We start from the raw sequence: 24,002 nt of genomic DNA, 5'->3' as shown, positions 1-24,002 counted from the left end.
TTCTATTGGTGGATTGAAACGCGATCCTCTGGGTGCTGATGTGCGTTTGGAAAAGACGACATAAATTAAGACACACTATTAATTAAGATACCCTCTGGCGTACAGACCTGTAGGTGATATGATGTAGCAGTGTTGTGTTAGAAGCCATAAGGACATTTGGCTGCATTATGTTGTTAGTTTGGATCTGATAATATTGATTAAAACAAATCAAATAAAGCCACAGTTAAATAAAGGTTGTGCTTTTTATCCAATGACAAAAGGAAGACATTCATTCATAATCATGAAGTGGACTTTAGAGGCTTGTGCAGCCTCTGTTTCAGCACTGTGTCAGTATAAACACTACAGGCCTCTTTTCTACAGTTGTGTAGTGATCTGGGCACATTTACGCACAGAATTTCCCATCATGACATTATAAATCCACCAATCTGTGACCTGCACATTAAAATCGGTTTCGTTCTGCGACAAAATCTTAATTTCAGCTTCACACCATCATGATACAACGCGTTTAATTGAAGCATTAGTTTGACAACTCTGTCTGTGGTTTCACACGTTAAGAAGAACTGCAGTTGATCGGTTGTGCCCTTTAACAGATTCACGCACCATCAGGACATCCCTGACAAACTTCATGAGTGGGTGCTCTCTACCTTGCGTGTCGCTCCTCGTGTCCACGCTGCAGCGGCGCTGCCGTCTGTCCGTGTCCGTGTGTCCACCTGGAGGTGTGGAGGGTCTCCTGTGGAGCCCCGTTGGCTCGGCGGTGCCGCGTGCTCCCGGTGCTGCAGAGTGTCCGGTGTCTGATCCACGGGGCCGCGGGAGCGCGCAGCGGGGATGCGCGCGGAGTGAGTGGAAATCAATGGGCAGCTTCTAGAGGGTGGTGGAGAAAACTAAGCAGGGGGATAATAAAAAAAAAAAAAAAACACTCACATCTCTGGGATACTGCGCATCACGTGTCCACCAGACATTATAGACCCCTATAGAAGGATCAATGACACAATCAATTACACTTTACATTGCAGCTTTGATACACACTTACTAAAGAATTTCACCTGGTTATGATCCTACATTGGTGACTTGATGTTTTCTTTTCTTTTTTCTGCTTTGTGGTATGAACTGTATCTATACAAAATTATACAAAATACAAATAATAATACATCTAAATAATATTAAAAATCTAATGTTAAAAACAAGTAGAGAAGATAATAACTGATAATTCAAACATTAGAGCACATTTTTCAGATCACATATTAACAGTGTAGATTAAGTCTCTGATCTATCCCAGTCTGTAGCATCTCTCTCTCTCTCTCTCTCTCTCACACACACACACACACACACACACACACACTCACCACATTACAGCGTGATGACACTTGACATGCCACTGCTGTTTACATCACTGCTTCCTTTCTCGTGGGAACGATGAGGAGCAGCTTATTATGATTTAAGAGGGCACAGAGGAGGCTCCTTTGCAGACAGACATTTTCATCACTTCAGCAGGATTTGAGAGATGTGTATGTGGTGATAATGTTCATTAATGTACTATTACTGCACATCTTTAATAATGCAACAGTGCAGTGATTAGTGTGTTCAACATTCCCGTCAGAGACTTTCAGGGCTTTAATTCCCACTCTCCAGCATAGGCTTGTTAAGCAAACTGTCTATTTGTTTGAAATATAGAGTAAAATGCTTCTCCATTATCAAGTGAAATAAACCCACTGTGGTGGTTAAATGGCTTAAAGAGTCGGCCAACAGTGCACCATGACACCCTGACGTCTCCACACAGTTATACTGTCTGTGGGCAAATAGGAGATACAACATCTGCACAGCACTGTTTGATTCTGTTCTTGATTTCTTTATCATCCGAAGCTAACTTGCTTTTCATGTCATATTTTTTCGTTCCTTGCATAACATAGTTTGAAAATTCATTTCCTGTTTAGGTCAGAGGCTGCAATAACAACAGAGAGCACCCAACATACCAGCAGGAACAGACAGCAATCAAATGATAGTTTTAGAGGAGCTGCAGTTAAAAATACAACTAGAAAACCAACAGCTGGAGCGTATTAAAGTGGAGATATTTTAAAAGTTCAACTCTACATGTAGATGAAAAAACTCTATAAAGGGTGTGTTGTGCTTCTTTTAAATGCCTTTATTCCATCTGTAGGTTGAGCTGAAAGCAGTTTTAACTGGACTGAAAAATGAGATCAGCTAATAAAGAGACTTCACATTCAAATAAATCAGTATCAATACAATTTTATTTTCCAGCCACTAGATGGAGCCAATTTCAGCCTCTTTGTTAAACCATTCACTTTTCTCTGTTTTCTGAAACATCAACTATGACATTGAAACAATCCTTTGGACCCAAATGACTCCCTTCCACAAACTCCTTTCTACAAGTTTATTGAACTTTTTACTACAACACAATGGTTCACATACAATACAGCATAGTGATGAGTCTATATATACAGAAAGTTTTGCACGGTGATTCTTCACATAATCATGTTGACGCTACAGTATAGGCATACAGAAATAAATAAAACAAACATTTCTCTGAACAAAGTTAGCGTGTACCTTTCTTTTGCATTTTTACTATGTCATGGCACGCTAGTTTACTTACAAGATTAACAATATATAGCACATGTATTTTAGATATGTTGAAATCAGACAGTGGGACAGCAGGTGACAATATAGTACACATTCCCCCCTCCTTCAAATTCATTGATTATATCTAAAACATGATGTCAAATAGAGGGTCTGCTTGGACACATACAGTAGGGTCTGACCAGGTGAGGCAGAGGGATTTTTCTATTTTGGATGATATGTGCTAGAATGGAGATGTTTTACATTTCCGCTTTAAATGATTTTATTTGTTTACTATTCAATGCACCATCCTGTTCATCTGCTAAGCCTCAGAGAACACACACTGACCTGACTGTTCATCAGCGATCACATGGATTTAAGTCTATGAGGAAGACAGTGGTGGCTGTGGCTGTGAGTGTGAAGCCCTGAGATGTTGTTAATGCCAGTAAGAGTGTGAGACGGAGCGGTGACGTCATGAATGAGGATCAGACGACCGGGGAGGGTCACTCACTGTACATACAGGGGTCCAGTTTGGACTAATTTACGTGTAGAACAAGTCCAGTCATGCCATGTAATACACTGCACTTTACATAAGGGAACATTTTTCAATACAAAATAGAAGATTTTGTTATGCAGATACTAATAGATACTCAATGATACTTTAAATAGCTGTTGTCGTGTGTGTTGCCTCTAAGAACGACACACGTCTGGTCTGTAATTCAGTGACTCAGCTCAGTCCAAACACATCTATGTCTTCGTCACACTGCTTTCCTCTATCCTGATTGGCTGGTCAGGATTTTCTAACGGAGGAGTAACAGCACGACCTGACAACCAGCTACAACAACAAGCTTCAGTCGAACAATACGACTACCTCAGACTGGTGGCTGCTCAGCTGGGCACTCGCTTGCAGACACTCCCTAATCAGTGGACTGAATCACTGAATAACTTCTATACAGTCTTAAAGAGGTTAAAATCAAAGTTTTAAAATTAAAATGAACACAGGGGAAATATGTCAATATATATAACAATATACGGTCAGAATTCCAGCCTTATAGGTGCCAAATAGGAAAATGCACCTGAACGTTTAGGCAAATATTTGAATCAATGTCCGTTTCTTTTGACAGTGAACGTGACACTGTCTGACCAGCACTGATCCTGTCATATGATGGAGAAGGAATCTGTGCATGAACAAGGTTGGGTTGTAACGGATTACGTATAATCTGGATTATGTAATCATCTATCCATCCATTGTCTATACTGCTTATCGTTAAGGGTCGCAGGGCTGGACCCAATCCCAGCTGACAGTGGGCGAGAGGAGGGGTACACCCAGAACTGGTTGCCAGCCTATCACATAGAGACAGACAACCATTCACACTCACACCTATGGGCCATTTAGAGTTACCAATTAACCTGCATGTCTTTGGATTGTGGGAGGAAGCCGGAGAACCGTAGAGAACCCACGTAAGCACGGGGAAAAGATGCTGCCCATTATGTAATCAAACTACAGATAGTAAGTAACAATTATCAGCCCAAATAACATTTGGGAAAAAAGTGCAATTAGATTATAGTTTTAAATTGTCGAGGATTAATTGATTACATTTATGAATATGCCTTTAAAATACAGGCTATTTTAAATTTGATCATTTGAAATTAACATTTAAATGACTAATGAACTCAAATTTTTGTGGCTGCGTCCATTACTTTAGTAAAAGGTGCAATACTTTCAATGTTTGATTTTGAAGTAATCCAGAATTTTTCAGATTACATTAAATTTTTTTGTTACTCAATAAATTACATTACTAATTACCAAAGTCACCACCTATTTTGTATTCAGTGACTGATTACATGTCAAAGTAATCTGACCCAACCCTGTGTATGAATGAGCTTCAGGAGAATGTAACTACTGCTCTGATTAGAGCATTTAAATCTACTTGCAGCTATTTTTGTACTAAAGTTGTAACTTTCTCCAGAAACACTAAGATCTGCTCTGATCTTGAGTTGGAAAGGAGATGATATCTTAGTCTACTACAATAAATGTATAACGAGTAGGTCTAGAGGTAGTAATTACAAATGTATGCACATGACAGCGTGTTAGTTTAATGATGAGAAATCAGCTCTTGTTAAGGCTCGGTATGAAGACTCACCAGGTGTGGGCGCAATGCATGACGGAGCCACATTAAATGGATCTGAAATGTACAATGGCGTCATACAGCTGCAACATCAAAGTATCAAAGCAATTACAAAAGGTTTCCTCGATTCAGACTGAAAGTCAGGGCTGATTTTCCGATCTCATGTCCTCTTCTATTAAATTAAAACCAGACCCAGATGTGTTATTGTTGTTTATCCAGTGTTTAAGCCACATTAACACAACAGCCCAGTTTTAGTTTAAAATAGAAAATCTAAAGCATTAAGATCAGGATTAAGGGAAACCAGCTCTCTCTTTTTTTTTCCCTGTGTGTGTGTGTGTGTGTGTGACATCTGTCGAAGTCGATCAGACGGTTCTCTCGCAGCATACCGGCTCCTGACTGGAATCAGGATGCATGCAAAGATTTGAAAGCTAACCCGCTAAGCGACATGCATGCAGAGTGTGGGTCTTCTGTTACAAGCTGGCATTACACACTATACTCTTATTTACGACAGAGAAAAAGGTCATGTCTGCCCACAGTATGTCATCTACATGATGCCCTTAAGAAGATGTGTGCAGGGGACGGTGAAGGCTGTGCATTCACACAAACAGTTGCTGGTCAAAAACCTCTACTGGAGTATACAGCACTATTATTTACAACATGTGTGTACTAAGTAATCAGGGATGGGGCCCAGGTTCAGTTCAACCACCTCAGGAGGTAATCAGCATCAGTGGGATCTGGTGACAAATTGATTGATTGAGAGATCACAGCGGAAATTCTGTATTTAAAAAAAAAAAAAAAAGAAGCTGATTCTGTTTTAATTTGCTTCCTGCGCTGATTGAACTGAAAGAGACTGGACCCCAAACCTGAGGGTGAGAGAGTTCACCATAGGAGCAGGTGGGGCTTCATCTAGTTAGAAGACTACAGGGGCTACAGATCTTCATCATCCTCATCGGTGATGCAGTGGCGGGACGGGGAGAGACAGGCTGCATGCAGATGGGAGGCGAGGGTCCTTGGACAGGTACAGTGTTTGGTCATCTTCTGGAGAGAGACAACAAAAGAAAGTGATTGCCTGAGAAATACAGAATTCTGTTAAAAGTTCTTTTCAAAGATTATACATTAATGATTATTAAAGATTATATATGACCTTTCTGTTTTTTCTCATTAAAGGATCATACAAGTGGTTTTGTTTATTTTAACTAATCAAACTGATATACTTTTCATTTATTGACATCCATTTTCCAAAGGATACCATAAGCCTGTACACTGTACACCCAATTTTCTTCCAGACAGCCACTGGTTTCCAGTTCATGGCAATGTGTTAGGAAAGTGAAGTTTCAGTTCTCCCCCCCCCCCCCCCCCCCCCCCCCCCCACCCACACACTCCATCTTGCATGGCAGTTTTTATTTATTTATTTATGTGTTTCAAATTTGTGTTACCACTTCAGTTACAAAAAATATTTCCCCCAATTCTCTGATATAAAATTTAGAGAACAATGAGCTAACTTGGACACCGTGAAAAGGATCATGTGATTTTTGTTCTTTTTGTTTATATACGATTTTGCTGATGAGCTGCCTCAGGTGCAAAATGAATGCGAAAAGAGAAAGAGATATTTCAAAATAGTCCCTTAACAAGATAAGATAAATTAAAATCGTAAGCTTCAACTCTGTGAGTTCATTTTCATAATGCACTCAGACAAGTTCAAAGACAGACTTTGGCCTGAAATGTTCTCAGCATTTGTATTGTGTGTGTGTGTGTGTGTGTATGAGTCAGTGCACTTATGATAATTACCATGGCATTAACTTGCAGTGGTTTCCTGCTGAATGACGTAGTGCCTGTTTGAATCATCCACCTCACTGCCACAGTGAACATCGCTCCTGTTAATTTAGATACACAAACACAAACAGTCAGACAAACAACAGCATAATCAGAATTATTTACTGTACATCACTCGTACTAGAAACCACATTTAATAACGGCCCCATAATGTGTAGGAGCCATAATGACAAGAAAACTAACAACAATATGAAAAGAATCCCAATTCAAAGGCTCCAACACAAATGTATTCATTCTTCCTTTATCTTACAGAACTAAAAATACTGTTCAATGTTTAACATGGATTTATCCTCATCTAGTCTTACTGCTGTTTTACTGTGAACTGAAACTGAAATCCTCACCTGTTGTCATTAATGTCTCTCGTTTCACTGATGCTGTTACCTGTTGGTAACAAAACAATAGTGTAATTTCATTGATTTGATAGAAGAGGAAGAATTAATTTGTTAATCCTGTTTTTTCACTCCATTGTACACTTTTACACACACACGCACACACACACACAGGCCCAAAATACAGATGCACATACACAGGACCAAGAGACAAACAACTGTGGGGAGAGACGGTAGAGTGATGTGCTACCACATAACGGCTCCCCCGGAGCAGTTAGAGGTTCGGTGCCTTGCTGAAGGGCACCTTAGCGGTACCCAGGAGGTGAACTGGATGAGCATGAGCAATATTAATACAACTTTTACTTTATTTAAACTCATTATTAATCAATCAATTAATTGACCCTATATATATATATATATATATATATATATATATATATACATATATATATAAAATTGATGCTCATGTTTTTATTGTCTTTTAAATGCATTTTCTCTTAAGCTTTAACTTTTTATTTGCTTGTGCTGGTTTTTATCTTTTACATGCAATTATCAAATAATGTTTCTGTCTTGTTTTTATTGCGTTTCATGTCCCTGCAAGGCACTTTGAATTGCGCTGTCTGAATGGTGCTATATAAATATATTTTCCTTGCCTTTGCCTCGCTTTTAATATAATAATGTATCTGCATTGATATAAAAACAGTTCCTGACAAACAATAACTATCAAGGTTCTCATGATAAAAACAGATTTGATGCTAAACTATGTTAACACGTGCACACACATACACACAGACATTCACTGTACGTGAATATTAGTTTGTGTGTGCTCTTGTACATACCATTGTCAATGTTGAGTGGGTAGGACTCCAGTGTGTCTCCATTATATCTGCCTGCTCTGTAGCCCAGTGCTGTGGAAACTCTGTGTAAAACATCACAGAGGACACAGAAAACAAACACAGCGATAGTTAATATCAAAAAGAGACACTTGACAGTAGAAGGTTATAGTCAAATGTTTGGATGAATGGAAACAACACAGAATGATCAATCTTATTAGTGCAGACTCTTCTGGACAGAAGTATCAGTGACTATGGACAGACCTGACTTTAAAAAAAAAGTTGGAAGAGAAGATTTAATCTCACGTGTTGTTCTGGACAGAGTTGGGGTTGCAGTTGACGCCTGCGGAGGTCGGCTGTGTCAGGCTGCTCTGGAAGAGGGCGTTGCTGTAGGTGTTGGCTTGTTCAGCGGTGCGGAGGTAAGTGTAGAACGGGTTGGTGGGAGAGCAGACGGGCAGCTGCTTCGGTCTCACTGGCTTGGCTGTTGGGTTGATAAAGTTACTGTTACTGCAGCCCAAAGACGTTAAACAAAAGAAAAAGCCAGTTTAAAATATCAGAATTGCTGTAATGATTAATTTTCCGTGCTGTACCGATCTGTGCAGCGTGGGGGCGCCTCATGGTGCTCTTTGCCCTCATGGCGTCCTTGATGCGGTCAACCTCCTGCTGGTAGCGCCTGCGGTCTATCATGGCACCCTCCTTAGCATCCCTCAGTGCAGTCTCCAGGGCCTTAACTCTCTCAGCAGTAGACCGAAGACGTTTTTCCAGCTTTGGAAGCTCACAACGCAGATCTGCATTGTCACGAACCAGCTGGAGGCGAAGGGAGAGAGAGAAGGAGGGGTGAGAGATGGCAGAGTGGAAAATTAGGATAGTTTTAAAATTACTCCAAGAGGTAAAAATACACAAAAGCCACTCAATGACAGGAATATGATGCAATATAATTTGGTCGCTTCCAATTTGCTCTTCACCTCCACCTAGAAGAAAGACATTTAGGGGAGCAAGCTGCAAAATGTCTTTATGTCAAAAACAATCTGTGGAGTTTCACCATACGGTAATTACTCTACTTATGGTGTGTTCAAAATGTCAACAGACCATTTTTCTGGTGTGAGGGGAAGTGTACTTTGTGCAAGAAACAGTAAACATCCCCCCAAAATGGCTGCATGTCGTAGAATGAAAATGCCAGAATTACTCTCCTGATCTAATACAATCTAAACTGCAGACTGTGGTTACATTACCAAAAGCTGCAGTTCCTCTCATTCTTTCTGTGTGTTTCTCACCTGTTTGTGAACCTTTGTAAGTTGGTCCAGGTTATTCTCAAGAAAGGAAATCTTCTGCTTCTGGGTGCAAGACCCCCCGCTATCATCAGGTTCCATTTCGGAACTCTGCAGAGAGGACGATGAAGAGGGACAGAGAGAAAATAAATAGAAAGCAAAGTAGAGGAAGAGGTTTTTTTCTATTGTCGCCTGGCAAAAAATTACTGTGACACCTGATGGGGGCTGCCGGAAGTGTTTTTAAATTCCAGTGACTCACTGATTACCACGAGAAGACCTGTGACTTCTACTTTTAAAATTCACTTTGGAGCCTTTGTGGAGCACAACCATCCACATGTCACTTACAATCAATATACAGTACAATGTGCCGAAAAGGAAAAATACAAGAGTTGTTCATCCATTATTTTTCATATTGACATGTGACCTCCATGCAAGGCCTTTCTGTTGGATCTTTAATCCATGAGTCTACACAAAAAGTGAATTTCTTGTGTCACATATATTATATCAAAAGGTCAAGGGGATTAGAGGGATGGGGGATGTTGTTGCTATTCCTGCTGAGATTTATCAGGGTATTCAGGTCACAGATTCATTAATATCCCCCTTAACATGATTAAAAAACAAAATTTCCTAAGGAACTGCCTTCTCTCATCATCTTTGAGCTGCTTACTTTTTTAACCCGCGACGTGAGGTCTTGAACAAACAGCTTGCGCAGGTTGTGGAGGGTCTGGAGTTCGCGGGCCTGGAGGACAGACAGATGGAGGTTAGGAAGACATGTCTGGATACAAAAGAAAGGAGAGCTGAGACACAGCATGGGACAATGTTTCATTATAGTGGTGAATGTTTTACTCACGACAGTCTCCTCCAGACCCTTCAAGTCCTGTTTGGTCTGTTCGTGGCGCTCATGCAAGAATCTGACAGAAACAGCAAAAAACAAATAATATAATATTTCTGTGTACTTCAGGGCAATGTAATATCACTGTTGTTGTTTAGAGTGCCCTCTGCTGGTAGGGAAGGGAGACTGGACTCTATCAAATCTATCCTCGTTCTTATATTCTCCATTCAAATGACGATAAAAACACCACCAGAAATCATCAACTTGGGAAGTTGGGATGACATTTTCATCCTACACATGAAGTATTTTACAGTGAGGCCTTTGTTTCAACCACACGGAGAAGTTGAGTGTGAGGAAATGGACCTCCCGAACACTTACGAGAGCTCCTCCAGGCGCTCGCTCTTGGTGCTGTCCTGACTCTTCAGGCGTTCATAGTCAGCACGAACCTGAGCCAGCTCCAGCTCCAGCTTGGAGTTACGACTGGAGGTGTGAAATAACAGCACACATGTTCCCGAAAGAGAAAGACAAAGAGAAAGAGAAAGGGAAGAGTTTAGATTTAAATTAATATACCGCATAAGTGTTTATGTAACCGATTACAGAACACAGTATGAAAACAGGCATGCATATAATGACTGATAATAACAAATCATAGTATCTACAGTTTCTTTGTGTAATTAGAAAGAACAAATTAAGATGAGTCACGGACTCAGTGAGCTCATCAATGATCCTCTGCTTCTCATTGATCTCATCCCGCAGACGGGCCAGCTGCTTGTGATGGAGGCCACGGTGAGACTCCCCCTGCTGACGAATTGTCTTCTGGAAATTAAAAGAGCAAAAGTACAACGTCTCTCCAAAGATGCCGTCTTCAACAGTGACAACTAACATAAGTAAATAAATACATTTAAAACAAAATGAGGGCTCAGGTCATCATGCAGCACCATAGAGTGTAAAAATACAGATCTGGAATGAAATGGAGCAAAAGAGTGAGATCTAAATAATGAGTGCTTTGCTTCTGTCCTGTTCAGGGGTGACAGGACGCCCATCAGAACACTCAGATGTCAGGCTTGTAATGAATAATAATAAAAATTACCTTCACATTTCCATCCTCAATCTCACCCTTCTCTCCCTCCTTCTCCTCAAGCATGGAGTTATCTGGTAGAAGACAAAGAGGAGGATAGCATTCACCACAGAGCAAACACCTAACAACACCTTCAGAATACCTAAGAATTTCTTTAAAATAGGTTTATGTTGTGTGAAGAGGATAGATCATCTCCTACTTCCTTTGGTTTGCACATTAATTCAGTAACTGTGCTAATAATTCTGCAGCACTATTTTGGTGTATGTGTACACATGTGGTGTGTGTGTTACCCCGATCCTGCAGCTTAGCCAGCTCTTCGCTCAGGGAGTCGTGGCTCTCTTCCAGCAGCCTCTTCTTCTGCTCCACGCTCTGCATGTACTCCGTCAGAGAGCGAATCTTGGCCTCATGCTGGGACATTTTAAAAAGACATAAAAACCCAGCCATGAGAAACTACAATAAGTGATTAATTCACGCAGCCTTCCTTCAGTTCCACCTCTTCCCCTCCCATTCTGTTCCTCTGCCTCCGTCCCACACCTGAGAGATGAGGAGCTGGCAGGAGGAGAGCTCCCTCCCGGTTTCCTCCATCTTGCGGTGGCACTCCAGCTGCATGTTCTCCAGCTGGCGGCAGCGCTTCACCATGCTCTTCACCTCCGACTTGATCTTGCTGATGTAGAGGCGAGCCACTGTGAACTCCTCCTCAATCGCACCGCTGATCTCCACCGGCTGAGGATTGGAGAACAAAATTATTTTCACTTCCACAATTTCCCCGCCAGTAGTGAGCACCAGAACAGGATATAGAGGAAACTCAATGAGATCACACACTGAGTTGTTTAGTGAACCTACCAAATGTGTACAGTTTGACCTCTAATTCAAACCACAATACAGTGATTCAGCTCTTACCAGCTTGATCTCCCCGTTGCCCACGATGGTGCTGAACTCGCTGAGGTCCCTCATCAGACCATTGAGGACGTCAGCGATGCGTTTCCTCTGCTGACCGCTCACTTCCTGCATACGAGACAGCTCTGCCTCCAGCTCCATCAGACTGGCCTGTTACAGACAGAAAGAGAAAAAGAGATGCAGTGAGGGTTTACAACCATTTTCCAACAGAAAGCATCCTGAGACCACATACCTCTGTTTAATGTACATCCAGAAACCAGGAGATCCACACATTTTTAAAACATATAGTTTATAAGTATGAGTCACTCAAAAAAAGGGAACGGAGGCTTTGTTGTTGGAGGTCATTATGGTCAAGATCTAAAACCTGTCCAGGAACATTAGGACGAGAAACAAGAATGAATTGTCGAAAACATGAGTCGAAACTGAGTTAGCCTAAATGATCAGGATGCTAACACCACCTATAGGTGAAATGCCATAAGTAATAAGTTTCATTTAAATGGCAAAGTTGTTGTGGTGATTTCTTTTAGGTCCTGGGAGAAGAAATTGACCACCAATTACGAGACAATGACATTCAGTCATGTCAGTGTTTATGTATCACAATAAACATAATAGGACTGACAACGTCCTTAGAAGAGGCAATAAGCTAAACACCAGTGTGAAAAGGATTTAACACTTTTTCTCCATGCAATTGCCTTATAATTCCTGCAGTATTTTCCACTCATTGTCTCTGTAGAGCAGCGAGTGAGTGAGTCCTTCTGTTCCACCTCCTGTCTCTGATTCATCTCTCCATCCGTCAATCTCACACTCACACCATTCCTTTGAAACGTACCATTTTCTGGGACAGTTGGTCAGCCAGCAGCTGGTTCTGCAGGCCTTTCTCCTCCACCTCTTGGCTCTTCTGGTCGTAGTTGATGGCCAGCTCCTCCAGAGCCTGCAGCACCTCCTTCACCTCAGCCTTGGCACAGTCGCTCTCCACCTGCAGCCTGCCAAGTTCAGCCTGGACCTTGTCCCCATCGCCCTTAGATGAGGCCAGGAGCTGGAGGGAGGAGAGAAAACAGCAGGAGAGAGTGGGACAGGTTCAGTTAAGACATTTTGGTTTTAAAAATGACAACATTTTATCCTGTCAAAAATTCTTTAAGGGGCTGTTTAAAAGCTGGAGCTTGATTATAAGCTTATATTAACATAGTCTGTGTGCATACAGTGTGCATTTGTGTGACTTTTTGTGTACTGACCTCATCCTGGTCCAGCATCTGCTGCTTCAGTTTCTCAACCAACTGACACTGCAGGTTGATCTCATCATCCTGCATAAACATGACAGTATGATGAACACCAACTTCATTACAATCCAGACTCATCACTTCAAAGTGTGGATGAAAGTTGTGTAGGCTGGATTTATAAATGGGTTTTCCGTTTATAAATCCATAATTACATATCAGTGTATAACATTTTGCAAGTGTTAAATACTGAGAAGGACACTAGAAATATCCCTATATATCTTTGATTATAAAAACAACATCTGCATTTACACGTTATATATATATATATGGAGGTGGAATTAAAGTGGAGCAGAAGTAGAAGTGTTTGTGTTTTTGTGTCTGGACCTTGTCATCCAGCTGCTTGTACAGCTTGCGTATCTCCTCCTCGTACTTCTGACGCTCCTCCTCAGAAATGCGGACCACAATGGAGGAGGTGTCATTGTCCAAAATGGGGCGCTCCTCCACAGGCTCGATACGGGTCACTATGTCGGACGTGGTACGCTCAGTCTCAGGCACGTCCTCTCCTAAGGGGAGGGGCGATGGGTCAAAGAGGACAGAGACACAAATACATGAGAATAATACGGTTTTGTTTGTATTGTAAGCGCAGAAGAGTTTAAGTTATACAGCTGAAACAAAGCTCCTGCTGGAAGTCAGTCAGTCAGAAATCATTTAATGTGTCTCACCATTTCTCCAGCGGTTGACCTCAGCCTCCAGCCTCTGGATGGTCTCCTTCAGGGTCTTGTTCTTCTCCTTCTCCTTCTCGTACTTCCTCTTCCACTGCTCCGCCGTCAGCTCCAGGTTGACAGAGGCGGTGTTCCTGATGGTCTTGGCACTGTGACAGAAGCAGACAAAGAGAAAGAGAAAGACACAGGGGGAAATGTGAATTAGCTTTCTAGGCGATTAAAGAAAGGACTGATGATGTCAATGGCATAAATATAATAATTTTGTTCCCTGCTAAAAATGTGGAAGCATGTGAAAAAGCTGAAAACGTATTTAGGTTTTTTTGGTTTTCATTCTCAGTGTAGCGGTTGATATTTTTTAAAAAGTATTATTTCTTTCCAAAGAGGCCTTGGCTGTATCCACAGATGTATCTACCGTTGTCCAAACATCAGAGTCGACTTGGTCTCAGCCTCGTTGTAGCTGGATGGAGAGCAACAGATGAACATGGTGGTGCGACAGTTCCCACCGAGGGAGTCCTGCAGGATGCGGGTCATTTTGCTGTCACGGTACGGCACGTGAGTTTTCTGCAAGAAAGAGAAAAGGAGGAGAGAGGAAGGAAAGACGGAGGGAGGGAAGATGAAAGAAGGAAGGAGCACAGACAAGAGGATAATTAAAGAGGAAGAGAGAGGGAAAATCAAGTTTAAGAGAGTGGAAAAGAATGAAAGAAATGCCAAATATCCTGATTTTCTCACTTTTGTGCCATGTTCAGCAAACAGGATTTTCATTTCTCTATTTTGGATTCTAACAAACCCAAAATCTGCTGTCAAAAGTGTCAGATTGATTGTGCTGCATCAAACTAATCTTATAATTGGCAGGGAGAGGTTTGGCATTTCACTGCCAAACCTGTTGAGTTGGCAGAAAGAAAAGAAGGTTGCGGGTACTGGGCAGGATGCATTTCATTAACAAGTCGACAGGACGGTCTGACGGTGGCAACACATCAGTGTTAGTGAAGCCTAAGTTGTGTAAAGCATGAGTAAGCTTCATACTATTTTGCTGATCTACTCACTTTGATCCAAATCTATATGTCTGCCAATGCATTTGACTGTAAATCTTGAGGCACAGAGTCTCAATTGTTCCTGTACTGTTCAAACAAAAAGAGGAAGGTAGGGTGAATGTGGCTCACCGTGCCCTCAGCCAAGGCAGAGATGACATTGCCCAGAGCAGAAAGAGACTTGTTGATGTTTTTAGCTTCATCCAGGACGGCTCCTGCAGCTCCAGTCTTACTGACCTGGAATAAAGAAAGAGGCAGAGCAAGTGAAGACAAACGTGTGCGATGAACAGCTGAAGAAAAGCGCAGAAACAATCATTATGAAGTGATTCATTTGAAGCAGCCGAAGAGCAGGCAGGGAGCCGGTGATTTAAAAACAATCTTTCTTCCTCAATGTCTCCTACCTTCTCACTGCCAGCCAGATCCACAAGGTACAGTTTTCCACAGAGTTTCTGCTCAGTCTCTACATGCTCCTGCTTGATGTTGATCAGGAAGATACTGTGGCTGCGGGAACTGTGTTCATTCATGTCTGCACGGAGACAGAAGCAACATAGCAGTCAGGGGAAGACAAAAAGCAAAGAGGTTTCCCTGCAGCCCTAAAACTTCTGATACAAAATTCTTCAAAACTGGTGCTTAAATCCTTTTTGGTGGGATAAAGAACCCACAAATGAGATCTGATCAAATTTTTTAAATCATGTCATGCTTTTATTTTCTTACAAAAGTTGCAGGTGTACCAGGAACAGATTATTTTTACTACTGACGTCAAAATGAAAAAGAGTAGACTATGACAAACCATGTCTGGTCGTGGTAATTTTGACCTTGTTATTAAAAACATACAAATTATTATTCACATTTCTTTGCAGTTCTTAGGATCATGTCCACTTTAATGCAGTGAGACTACTGACAGATTAATTTGCCATTCGTTTGTGCATTTGCATCTTCCATGTCTCTGTTTTGTCACCCAGAGCAAGTCATTACTGCATCAGAATGATATCATCATTTCACAGAGTGCAGATCTCTTCATCGGACCTCCTCACAGATGGTGAGTTCAGGTTTCTCTGCAGATGATATCTGAGGGCATCAGCTCGGTGTCTGCAGAGCGTCACCCCCATTAATCTGCTATCAGCACGCAGCCCTGCAGCACAGTGAGTCAGCAGGCCTCAACCAGGAAAAGACTGTGCTGCTCGGGAGCGCAGCCCTAAGCAAATCTGATCTGCTGCTGCTGACACTCAGTCGATTTTCAAAGCTAGATTGTTGTATTTGATTGTTGATCATATTATTACAATTTCTCTGGTGTGGAGACTTTTATGGGTTATTTCTAAATGTCTTTTTTTAAAAGAGATTCTTCAAAAGAAATTTGTCTTGGCATCCAGTCAACATACATCATCTCCGTTACAAGTAGATAAAATCCATAAAATACAAAGCCCACACATTTTTTTAGCTCATACTTTCTATTCATGGCTGTTATACAACCCCATTACAATAACGCTGTTTACTTAGAGTCTTAACACATAGGCAGCAATGAATATTTATAATGATTTTACATGCAAAGAAGGACCTTGTATGCTCTGCCAAAGCACAAGCTACAGCTCAGTGTGAAGAGCATGAGTTGCGTCAGACAGTATTTTATTGTCCTGCTCGGGGAGAGACCACTCATAGATCTGCTCAGTGGATGGATGAATTAAACACCCATGTTCCTTTATAGTGGTCTGTGCCAGACGAGCAACCTTTGCTTTCATCTTTACAGACAAGCAGCACTCAAAACTCTCACAGCCAATAACTCAACGGCTGGGTAAGTGCCTGCATGTCTGCATAGAAAATCCATCCATCCATCCATTATCTATACCACTTATCTGTCAGGGTCGTGGGGGGGCTGGAGCCAATCCCAGCTGACTTTGGGCAAATAATTTTATTCAAATTCTGCTGAGCATAAATATTTATCATTGATATGAGCATTTTGGTTTTGTCCAACTTACGTAAGAGACAAAAAGCTTTGGAGAGAATATAAACCACTATAATTAAGCCCCAAGGTGCATACACATCTTTTATCATATATAAATCAAGATTAAGCATCTTTCTGCCTCTCAACTCTTCATAACTACATATATAAGCGAGCTATATTCGTGTGTATAACAAAGTTAAACGCATTTTGAACAGCACTGGAGAATGATAACTGAGGTTAAGATGTTGTCTGTTTTTGGTCTTCAGCTTGAAATTATTTAAAAGTGATAAAATAAGTTTTGAATTTTTGCTCTTTTTTCATTTCTTTTTCCATCATTCTTACACCATCTGGTGTATCTAATCTAGTGTATTTTGAATGTGAGTGTCTCTCTGACGAGTAATTCATCTCTCTGGCTTATTACTTGCATGCTGGGGTCAGATTATCATTGTCAGGAAGCTGCAGTGATTCAGTTTAAGGTGATTAACGACTCGTCGCAGGGAATGTCAATGTACGAGCCATTCAGCATTTGGAACTGCAGCTCAAAATGTAATTTGCAAAATGCCCTGACATGATGAATTAACTGCACCAGATAAATAGCATTTGAATTACTCTACTATTGAGAGTCCACGATATGCTGTGTTGATTTGATGGTGGTGTTGACTCATGTTGCTCAATTTTATGTTTTTCAGGGTGAATTTTACTTTTTTCACTGGATTAATATCATTATAGAAATGAATGTATTTAACATCAATAAGATAGCCACATACTTAGATGACTGCTTTAATCAGTAATTTATTAGAGTTTCTAGTATTGTAATATATTGTTCAATTTACCTCTAACATAGTGTCAGTCACATTGATCCTCTTAAATAAGAATGCATACAGGTCTAATCGCTTTACAGAAAATGGCAAAATAAAATCACTGATTTCTTGAAAATGTCACAGAAAGTCTTATGTATGGACGAAAAAACACACAGAGGCACAAAATGCATTAACCCTGAAGACGGGACAACTAGACAGGTTGAGATTTATTACAGTGAAGCAGTCCTGGTGTTTTTGTTGAGCACTGAATCCCAAAGCTCATCTGGTCTTAACTTCAGTCGACTTCAGCTCAGCCCTGTGAGTCAGCATAAGACTCCACAGAACAAGTAACTGACTAAACTTCAGTCAGCCGGGTACCATAATTGTTAAAAATAATCAGAAATAATTAATTATTAAAAACAATAAGTTATGAAGGGTAATCTGGTCATTTTTGGCAGTTTTTTTCACACTGCAAAGACATCTTGCACAATGAAGCTAAGGTATCACTCTGACCAGTAAACCTGCAGTGTTGGAGCCATTAGTCAGATAATATTACTGGACCTTCGGGCAGTGAGTCAGCAGCACAGGTGCTGGAATCACAGATCTGAGAGCCGTTATTTCTTGTGTTTTGAAGGTTTTGCGACATCAAATTAAAGATAAGCATACTGAATACTGTAATAAACTGCAGATAGAAACCATCTTATTAGACGCGCAAGGAGTAGGAGCTGTTTGTGTTTGTTACTAGGAATGACTTAAATGAGATAATGGCTCCGGGCAGAGACGCTGTGACCACACGAAAAAACTGTCCATTGCTGCCAATTACTGTACAGTGAATTCCATCTGACAGGATCCTGTTTCTTTTCTCTATAAGAATGAATGAAGCTTGAACATTATAGTGGGCTGTCACACGAAGATTACATAACAAGACACAATAACAGGCCACATGACTTCAGCTGTCACATCACGCGTCAGTAACGAGATGTGAGCGCTGCTGCCGGCACTGAAGAGGAGCTAGATCTCGTGCTCAAACATGGACGCAGAGGAAGAAGAGAACTTACTTTGTTCTCAAGATGGAGGACTGCAAAATGCTCCACTGTAAGCATTAATATATGTGCATGTATTTGTGCTGTGATGTGCCTACTGTATAGCCTGTGTTGGAAAAACAATATCATAAGATAAAGACTCACTGGTCACAGCAACATGGCGGTTAGCTTTGCCCTCGTCGATCACATCCATAACCTCATCTGGGCTGGAGACAAAACGCTCAGTGCATCCCTGCAGGGGGGGGGGGCAAGAACAAACGAGAGGAGAGGAAATGAGAGGAGAGAACAAAAGAGAAACAGAATATTAGACAGGCTTAGTGCCGTGAATGTGATGCAGCACACAGACAGATTTTCTCCTAAAAAAAGACGACACAGAAAACACGTTCACAAACCTTGACATATGGCACCCTGTTCTTATCCTCGTGGACAGACAGGTTGGTCTTTGTCACTGAAAGCAGGGAAACATTTTAAATGAGTGCTTTTAAACATTTTAGAGCAAAGTACGACAAATCAAAATACTGCCGCAGGTGATTCATGCAGAGCTCATTTGCACTAACCATCCAGAAGATCACGGATTTTGTCCATGTAGATTTCAAAGTATGAAACCTGGACGAGAGAGAAAAAAAATGGGGAATCAAATTATCTCTGTTTCAGTAAAACTAAATGCTTTAAGAAGAAACATATCACATCTCAGCACAATAACACGTGTGACTCATCAAATAAAGCACCTTGATGTGGAATTCAAGGTTTTCATCCATGGCAAAGATGTGGTTGAAAATGTCCTCAGCGATGCGAGGAATGATACCCATCTGGTGAGGGTCGTGCAGCTTGCCCTGAAACAGGAAGTCACAGATAGGTAAGGTATAACTAGGAGTGAGATGGTGATGGCTGTCCAGGGTCAGAGGTTAATGGAGACTTCATGCAATCATGCCTTTCAATTCTCATAACATGTCTGTTAAATTGAATCTGAGGACAGGAAACGCTATCCTGGTAGAACCAAGAGAAGTAGAAAAAGAAGGGAGACAGACTGGTGGTGCAGTTTCTAGTGACATTAACATGAATCTTAGAAATGCAAATCATGACATTCTGCTTTCTTGATTAATTGTTTTGACCAAAAAAAAATAAAAAATCCCCAAAATAACCACTGAATCTATGAAAAACTTAACCATGGTTGAACACATTGGAACTAGCGGTATACAGCTTTCTAAATCGGACTGGTTGGATGATATTGATGTTCACTTATTCAGCACTTTAATGCTCTGAATACTGTACCTCCATGGTGTGTGTCTTTCCGGAGGAGGTTTGTCCATATGCGAAGATAGTGCCATTGTATCCATAGAGGACATCTATGAGAAAAACAGAACAACAAATGAGAACACAGCACATGCATGTCTAATGTCAGACATATCTCAACGTGACTAATCGTCCATACCTTTGACAATCTGCTTGGCACAGGTGTTGTACACCTGCTCCTGGGTGGTGTTGGTCGGAAAGACCCGATCAAACGAGAAGTTCTTCCCCTGTGAGCAAAAAAAATAAGAGATATAAGATTGTTTATCTCCAAATTCTAATATTTTCCTGTTATGTGGTAGGAGTCGTTTTTTCTTGTAGCCAGACATCAGTCTCAGCTTTGGGAGATAATGTCAGCCCTGTGAGGTGGTCACAGCGCCGGACTGAGGTATCTGATTTGACCTCAGTTTGCATGTTCACTCACACATGTAAAATGAGTGTGCACCGTTTTAAACCTTTAAATGTCAAAACACACATTCATTTTACAGTCCTACAGAAACATATTGCTTGTTGTCGTGTGAAAACTTCTAAATGCCAATTCTGATGGCATGTAGTTACATATTATTCACATAAAAAAAAAACCGAAATGCTATCTTTGCAGTTTTTTGCATTTTTGTGGCTGGTTTGTACAACGCTGCTTTTTTCTCCCCAACAGCAAGTAGACATCAAAAGAAGATGATATCAGCAGAGAGTGAGAAAGCCAGCTCTGCAGTACTTCTTTTTCCCAGCTAGTCAGAGCCATATTTCATGCAGGACCTGGCATCTTCAGATAACAGAACCAGGCTGTTAAAAAAACTGCTCTTTTTCCATTGCTGGTGTTATATCTAACATGGGAACAAAGTCATATGAAAGGCAATGCGGGCCTTTCATTAACAGCTCTGTATACAGCTATTAATGCTATTAGCAGCTTTTCTGCAGCACCCCCGGGTGCAGCTCATCAGTCTTTACAAGCTTCTGTTACTCCAGCATCTGTAAATATATAAATGTGGCTCGTCTCATTCTCACATGCTTTCTGTTCATATTCTAAGATAAATTCATATCTATTGCTTTACTGGATTCAAAGATTTGAACAATTGTTTTGTTAGTATGTTAGAACTACATCTCCCATGAGGCTGTGACAGTGTACCAAGATTCATGTTGTGGTTGTTTTTGCTGAATGCTAAAATAATAAGACATTTATCTTTGTTAAAGTCATATTTTGATTTTGAATATTTTGATTAACATGAAGCTACAGCCTGAAGACCGTTAGCTTAGCTTAGCTTAGCTTAGCTTAGCAACAAAGGCTGGAAACAGGGAAACAGCTGCCAAACAACACCTCTAAAGCTCAGTACTTCAATCAATAATTAATTCAATCTAGTTTGGTTAATATGCACAAAAGCTGAGGTGTAAAAATGAAAAGTTGTGCTTTTAAGGAGGTTGTGTGCCAGACTATTTCTGTCTGTCTGTCTTTGTGCTAAGCTAATTAGCTCCTCATTTAGCTACCTTTGTGCTTTGTAAGCTAGCTAAAGTTTCTCGACAAGAGCGTGATTAAGCAGTTTTCCCAACATGTTGAAACAGTCCTATAAATGATAAATGCTCATATTTACTGTCCAGTAAAGCTGTAAATACCCATTTGTGTAGAGTTTGAATGAAGACTCAGCTGATTAAATGAACACCTGATAAAAAAAATACATTAATTTACAGATGTTAGTCTATCTAGTTTATAAAAAAAGAATTTCAATAGTATATATATAATCTTGCATGAGACTTGTGCAAACTACAAGGAAGTAGGTCAACGAATACAAAAAAATAAAACTCTTGCACTGTTTACAGAATTTTAATTACTGCAAAGCTCAGTAGAAAATGAAAGAGGACTAAAATACACACTGATGTCTGCTTTCTTTCTGTAACAGCATTTTATTTTTTGGGCCACTTCTAATCAAATGGTGGAGGATAACTGATCAGGAATGTATTTTGTTCATTTCAAAATTTGTCCCCAACATAAACCAGGTCCTTGACAAAAGAAAAAACCTTTGTTGGGTGACACATAGACGAGTGACTCAGCCCTGACAACTCTTACTGCAGGAACCAGGTTATAAACCCCTGAATGTCACCGTCCCATCTGATACAGAGGCCACAATGCAACACAATAACGTGAGCTGCCAGAACACGAGGCGTATTAAATGTCATTAACAAATTGACTCATCTGCAGACCGCCCCCATGACGGAGTGATTTACCAGAGAGAGACATCCACTCCCAGGACGAGGGAGGCACAAAAAGAGACATAAAAATGGAGATGGATGCGCAAAGGAGAGACAAGGGTGAGGGAGAAAGACGGCGCTGCAAAATAGAGAGAGAAGGATGAGGGAAAAAAACAGGGAAACATTCAAAGAGTCAAAGAGAGACAGGCAGACAGACAGATGGAGCCAAAGACAAGAGAAAGCAGGTCAGTGAATGATGCACGAGCTCACTGGATGATTATTGATCCTCTCTTTAGGCAATTAGAGAGATCAGTTTCTAGCTCTACTGTCCAGCGTCATGCTGAGAGGAGGGAGGAAGGTCAGGTCGAGATGTTTCCATTACCTCTGGAGAAAGTTTCAGCGTGACTCCTCCCTTTGCATCAGCCAGAGGTGAACCACAGCTAACTATTTCTCTACTTTCAGAACTCATGTACTCTTTAACGTTTCTTTTAACGTTCCTCAGACATGAGTTACTTGGCCGAAAATAAAACACCAAAGAAGCCCATCCGACATATACGAGCAACTGAAACTGATAAAATCACGACAGTTCTGCAGAGCCACAGTTCATATGAATAGTTGAATAGTTCATATGAATGTGTGAACACTCCCAATAATTCAATGAAACTGATCAATAAGCCTATAGCGTTTGGCCCTCACACTGGTAATGTTTGGAATGATTTGGGTTTCCAGCGACAGGATCAATGTCAATGAATTTCACTGAATTTCTAGAGTAAATGTGAACTACAAGAATGATCAAATCAGTCTCAAGTCTCAAAGACTTCTATGCAGCAAAATCATCAAACCTGTTTTGTCGATATTAAAGTACTAAAATGGCACAACTGTATTTAAAAAAGAACAATAACAACAATAAGGCAAACACTGCCCTAAAAAAACTGAAAAAATTCCTTAATTCCATAAAATTCTTAAGATAATTTGATCTGTTTTAGAAAACAATGAAATAAGGCTACACTGGAAGCTTTTTTCTCCTGGAATAATATTTCTATGATTCAGTTATACCCAAAAATGTAATAAGATGCTAATTCAAACTAATGAAAACGTCTTTTTTTTGTTAAAAATCTAATTCAGTGAGGATACGCTCTCCTGCAATTAAAAATTAGAATTAAAAGAGACTCAATTAGGTATTTTGTTGCATAGCATTGGTGTGCTTACACACATAACGTAAACAAAACACAAGTACAGCATCTTCAGATTTTGCTCCACCAGCCCCCAAATCTCCAAACATATACATCCACCACAAACACCATCACCAGACTTCACCCCTGCACCACAATATCTGAATATATAATGCTGAGTAATGAGCCCAGCCCACCCTGGCAGCATTAAGGAAAGGTTAATGAGTCTAATTAACCAGCCAGGATTAATGAATCTACGTCATACACCTATATTTGACTGTGACGAGTGTATTAGTTGTGTATTACTATTACTAAACTATGGGGTTATATTGGGGATAAAGACCTACATACAGAAATAAAGCACCTCCCAGTTGTAAATGTTATGTTACTGCCTCTCTGTCTTCAGAAAAGTGTTTAATGACTGCCAGGCTGGCCATGTTTCATTCATAGGCTTCACAGTGCAGACCACATCAGCTGATGCAGGAGGCCAGTTTGCGCACTTTAACATCACCACATGTATCAAATGTGTTTTGTAGCTTTCAGGGACAGACAGATTTTTTATTTATTTTTTTTTTTTGGGTGGTAAGGTGTGATATTTCCCTGAGCTGCACCGACCATCATGTTTTCCCACCACCCAAACAGATGGGTCGAGCTGATGATTTATTGATGAAGGGCCTGGGTGCACAACAAAGCGCCTCCCTTCACTTACCCCGACGATGACAGAGTCGTCTCCTTGGAATTTGGGGATGAACTGGTCTCCGCGTATTATCTCCGACTGGTTCAGGGGGCGAAAGCGACACAGCACTTTTATGTTGCACTCCGCTGGGACATCGGCCATTG

The 24,002-nt window shown here is 40.8% G+C and overlaps 1 protein-coding gene across 1 annotated transcript; it reads right to left on the bottom strand.

Moving 5' to 3' along the window:
• Positions 1 to 5,529: 5,529 nt before the first annotated feature.
• Positions 5,530 to 24,000, bottom strand: LOC139209343 (kinesin heavy chain-like). Its single transcript, XM_070838993.1, has 29 exons — positions 23,872 to 24,000; positions 19,952 to 20,039; positions 19,792 to 19,865; positions 19,248 to 19,352; positions 19,077 to 19,125; positions 18,912 to 18,967; positions 18,664 to 18,751; positions 15,139 to 15,263; positions 14,870 to 14,974; positions 14,122 to 14,270; positions 13,710 to 13,858; positions 13,372 to 13,550; positions 13,003 to 13,071; positions 12,600 to 12,806; positions 11,774 to 11,920; positions 11,408 to 11,596; positions 11,164 to 11,281; positions 10,886 to 10,947; positions 10,502 to 10,611; positions 10,174 to 10,275; positions 9,814 to 9,874; positions 9,631 to 9,702; positions 8,970 to 9,074; positions 8,286 to 8,502; positions 8,002 to 8,176; positions 7,702 to 7,781; positions 6,875 to 6,914; positions 6,489 to 6,574; positions 5,530 to 5,738 (listed from the first exon to the last, which is right to left on the bottom strand). The coding sequence occupies exons 1-28, from the start codon at positions 23,998 to 24,000 to the stop codon at positions 6,496 to 6,498; spliced, it is 3,129 nt and encodes a 1,042-aa protein (XP_070695094.1). The 3' UTR covers positions 5,530 to 5,738; positions 6,489 to 6,495.
• Between the last annotated feature and the right edge of the window lie 2 nt (positions 24,001 to 24,002).

Source organism: Pempheris klunzingeri, chromosome 11 (assembly GCF_042242105.1).
Source record: "Pempheris klunzingeri isolate RE-2024b chromosome 11, fPemKlu1.hap1, whole genome shotgun sequence".
NCBI lineage: Eukaryota > Metazoa > Chordata > Actinopteri > Acropomatiformes > Pempheridae > Pempheris > Pempheris klunzingeri.
Note: the sequence above shows the minus strand (reverse complement) of the source record. Positions and strands in the feature narration are given on the sequence as shown.

Coding starts and splice junctions, on each gene's coding strand:
- LOC139209343 (XM_070838993.1), bottom strand. CDS start 24,000: ATGGCCGATGTCCCAGCGGAGTGCAACATAAAAGTGCTGTGTCGCTTT. Junction 13,859..14,121: donor ACTCTGATGTTTGGACAACG/GTAGATACATCT, acceptor CTTCTGTCACAG/TGCCAAGACCATCAGGAACA. Junction 8,177..8,285: donor CCCCCACGCTGCACAGATCG/GTACAGCACGGA, acceptor TCAACCCAACAG/CCAAGCCAGTGAGACCGAAG.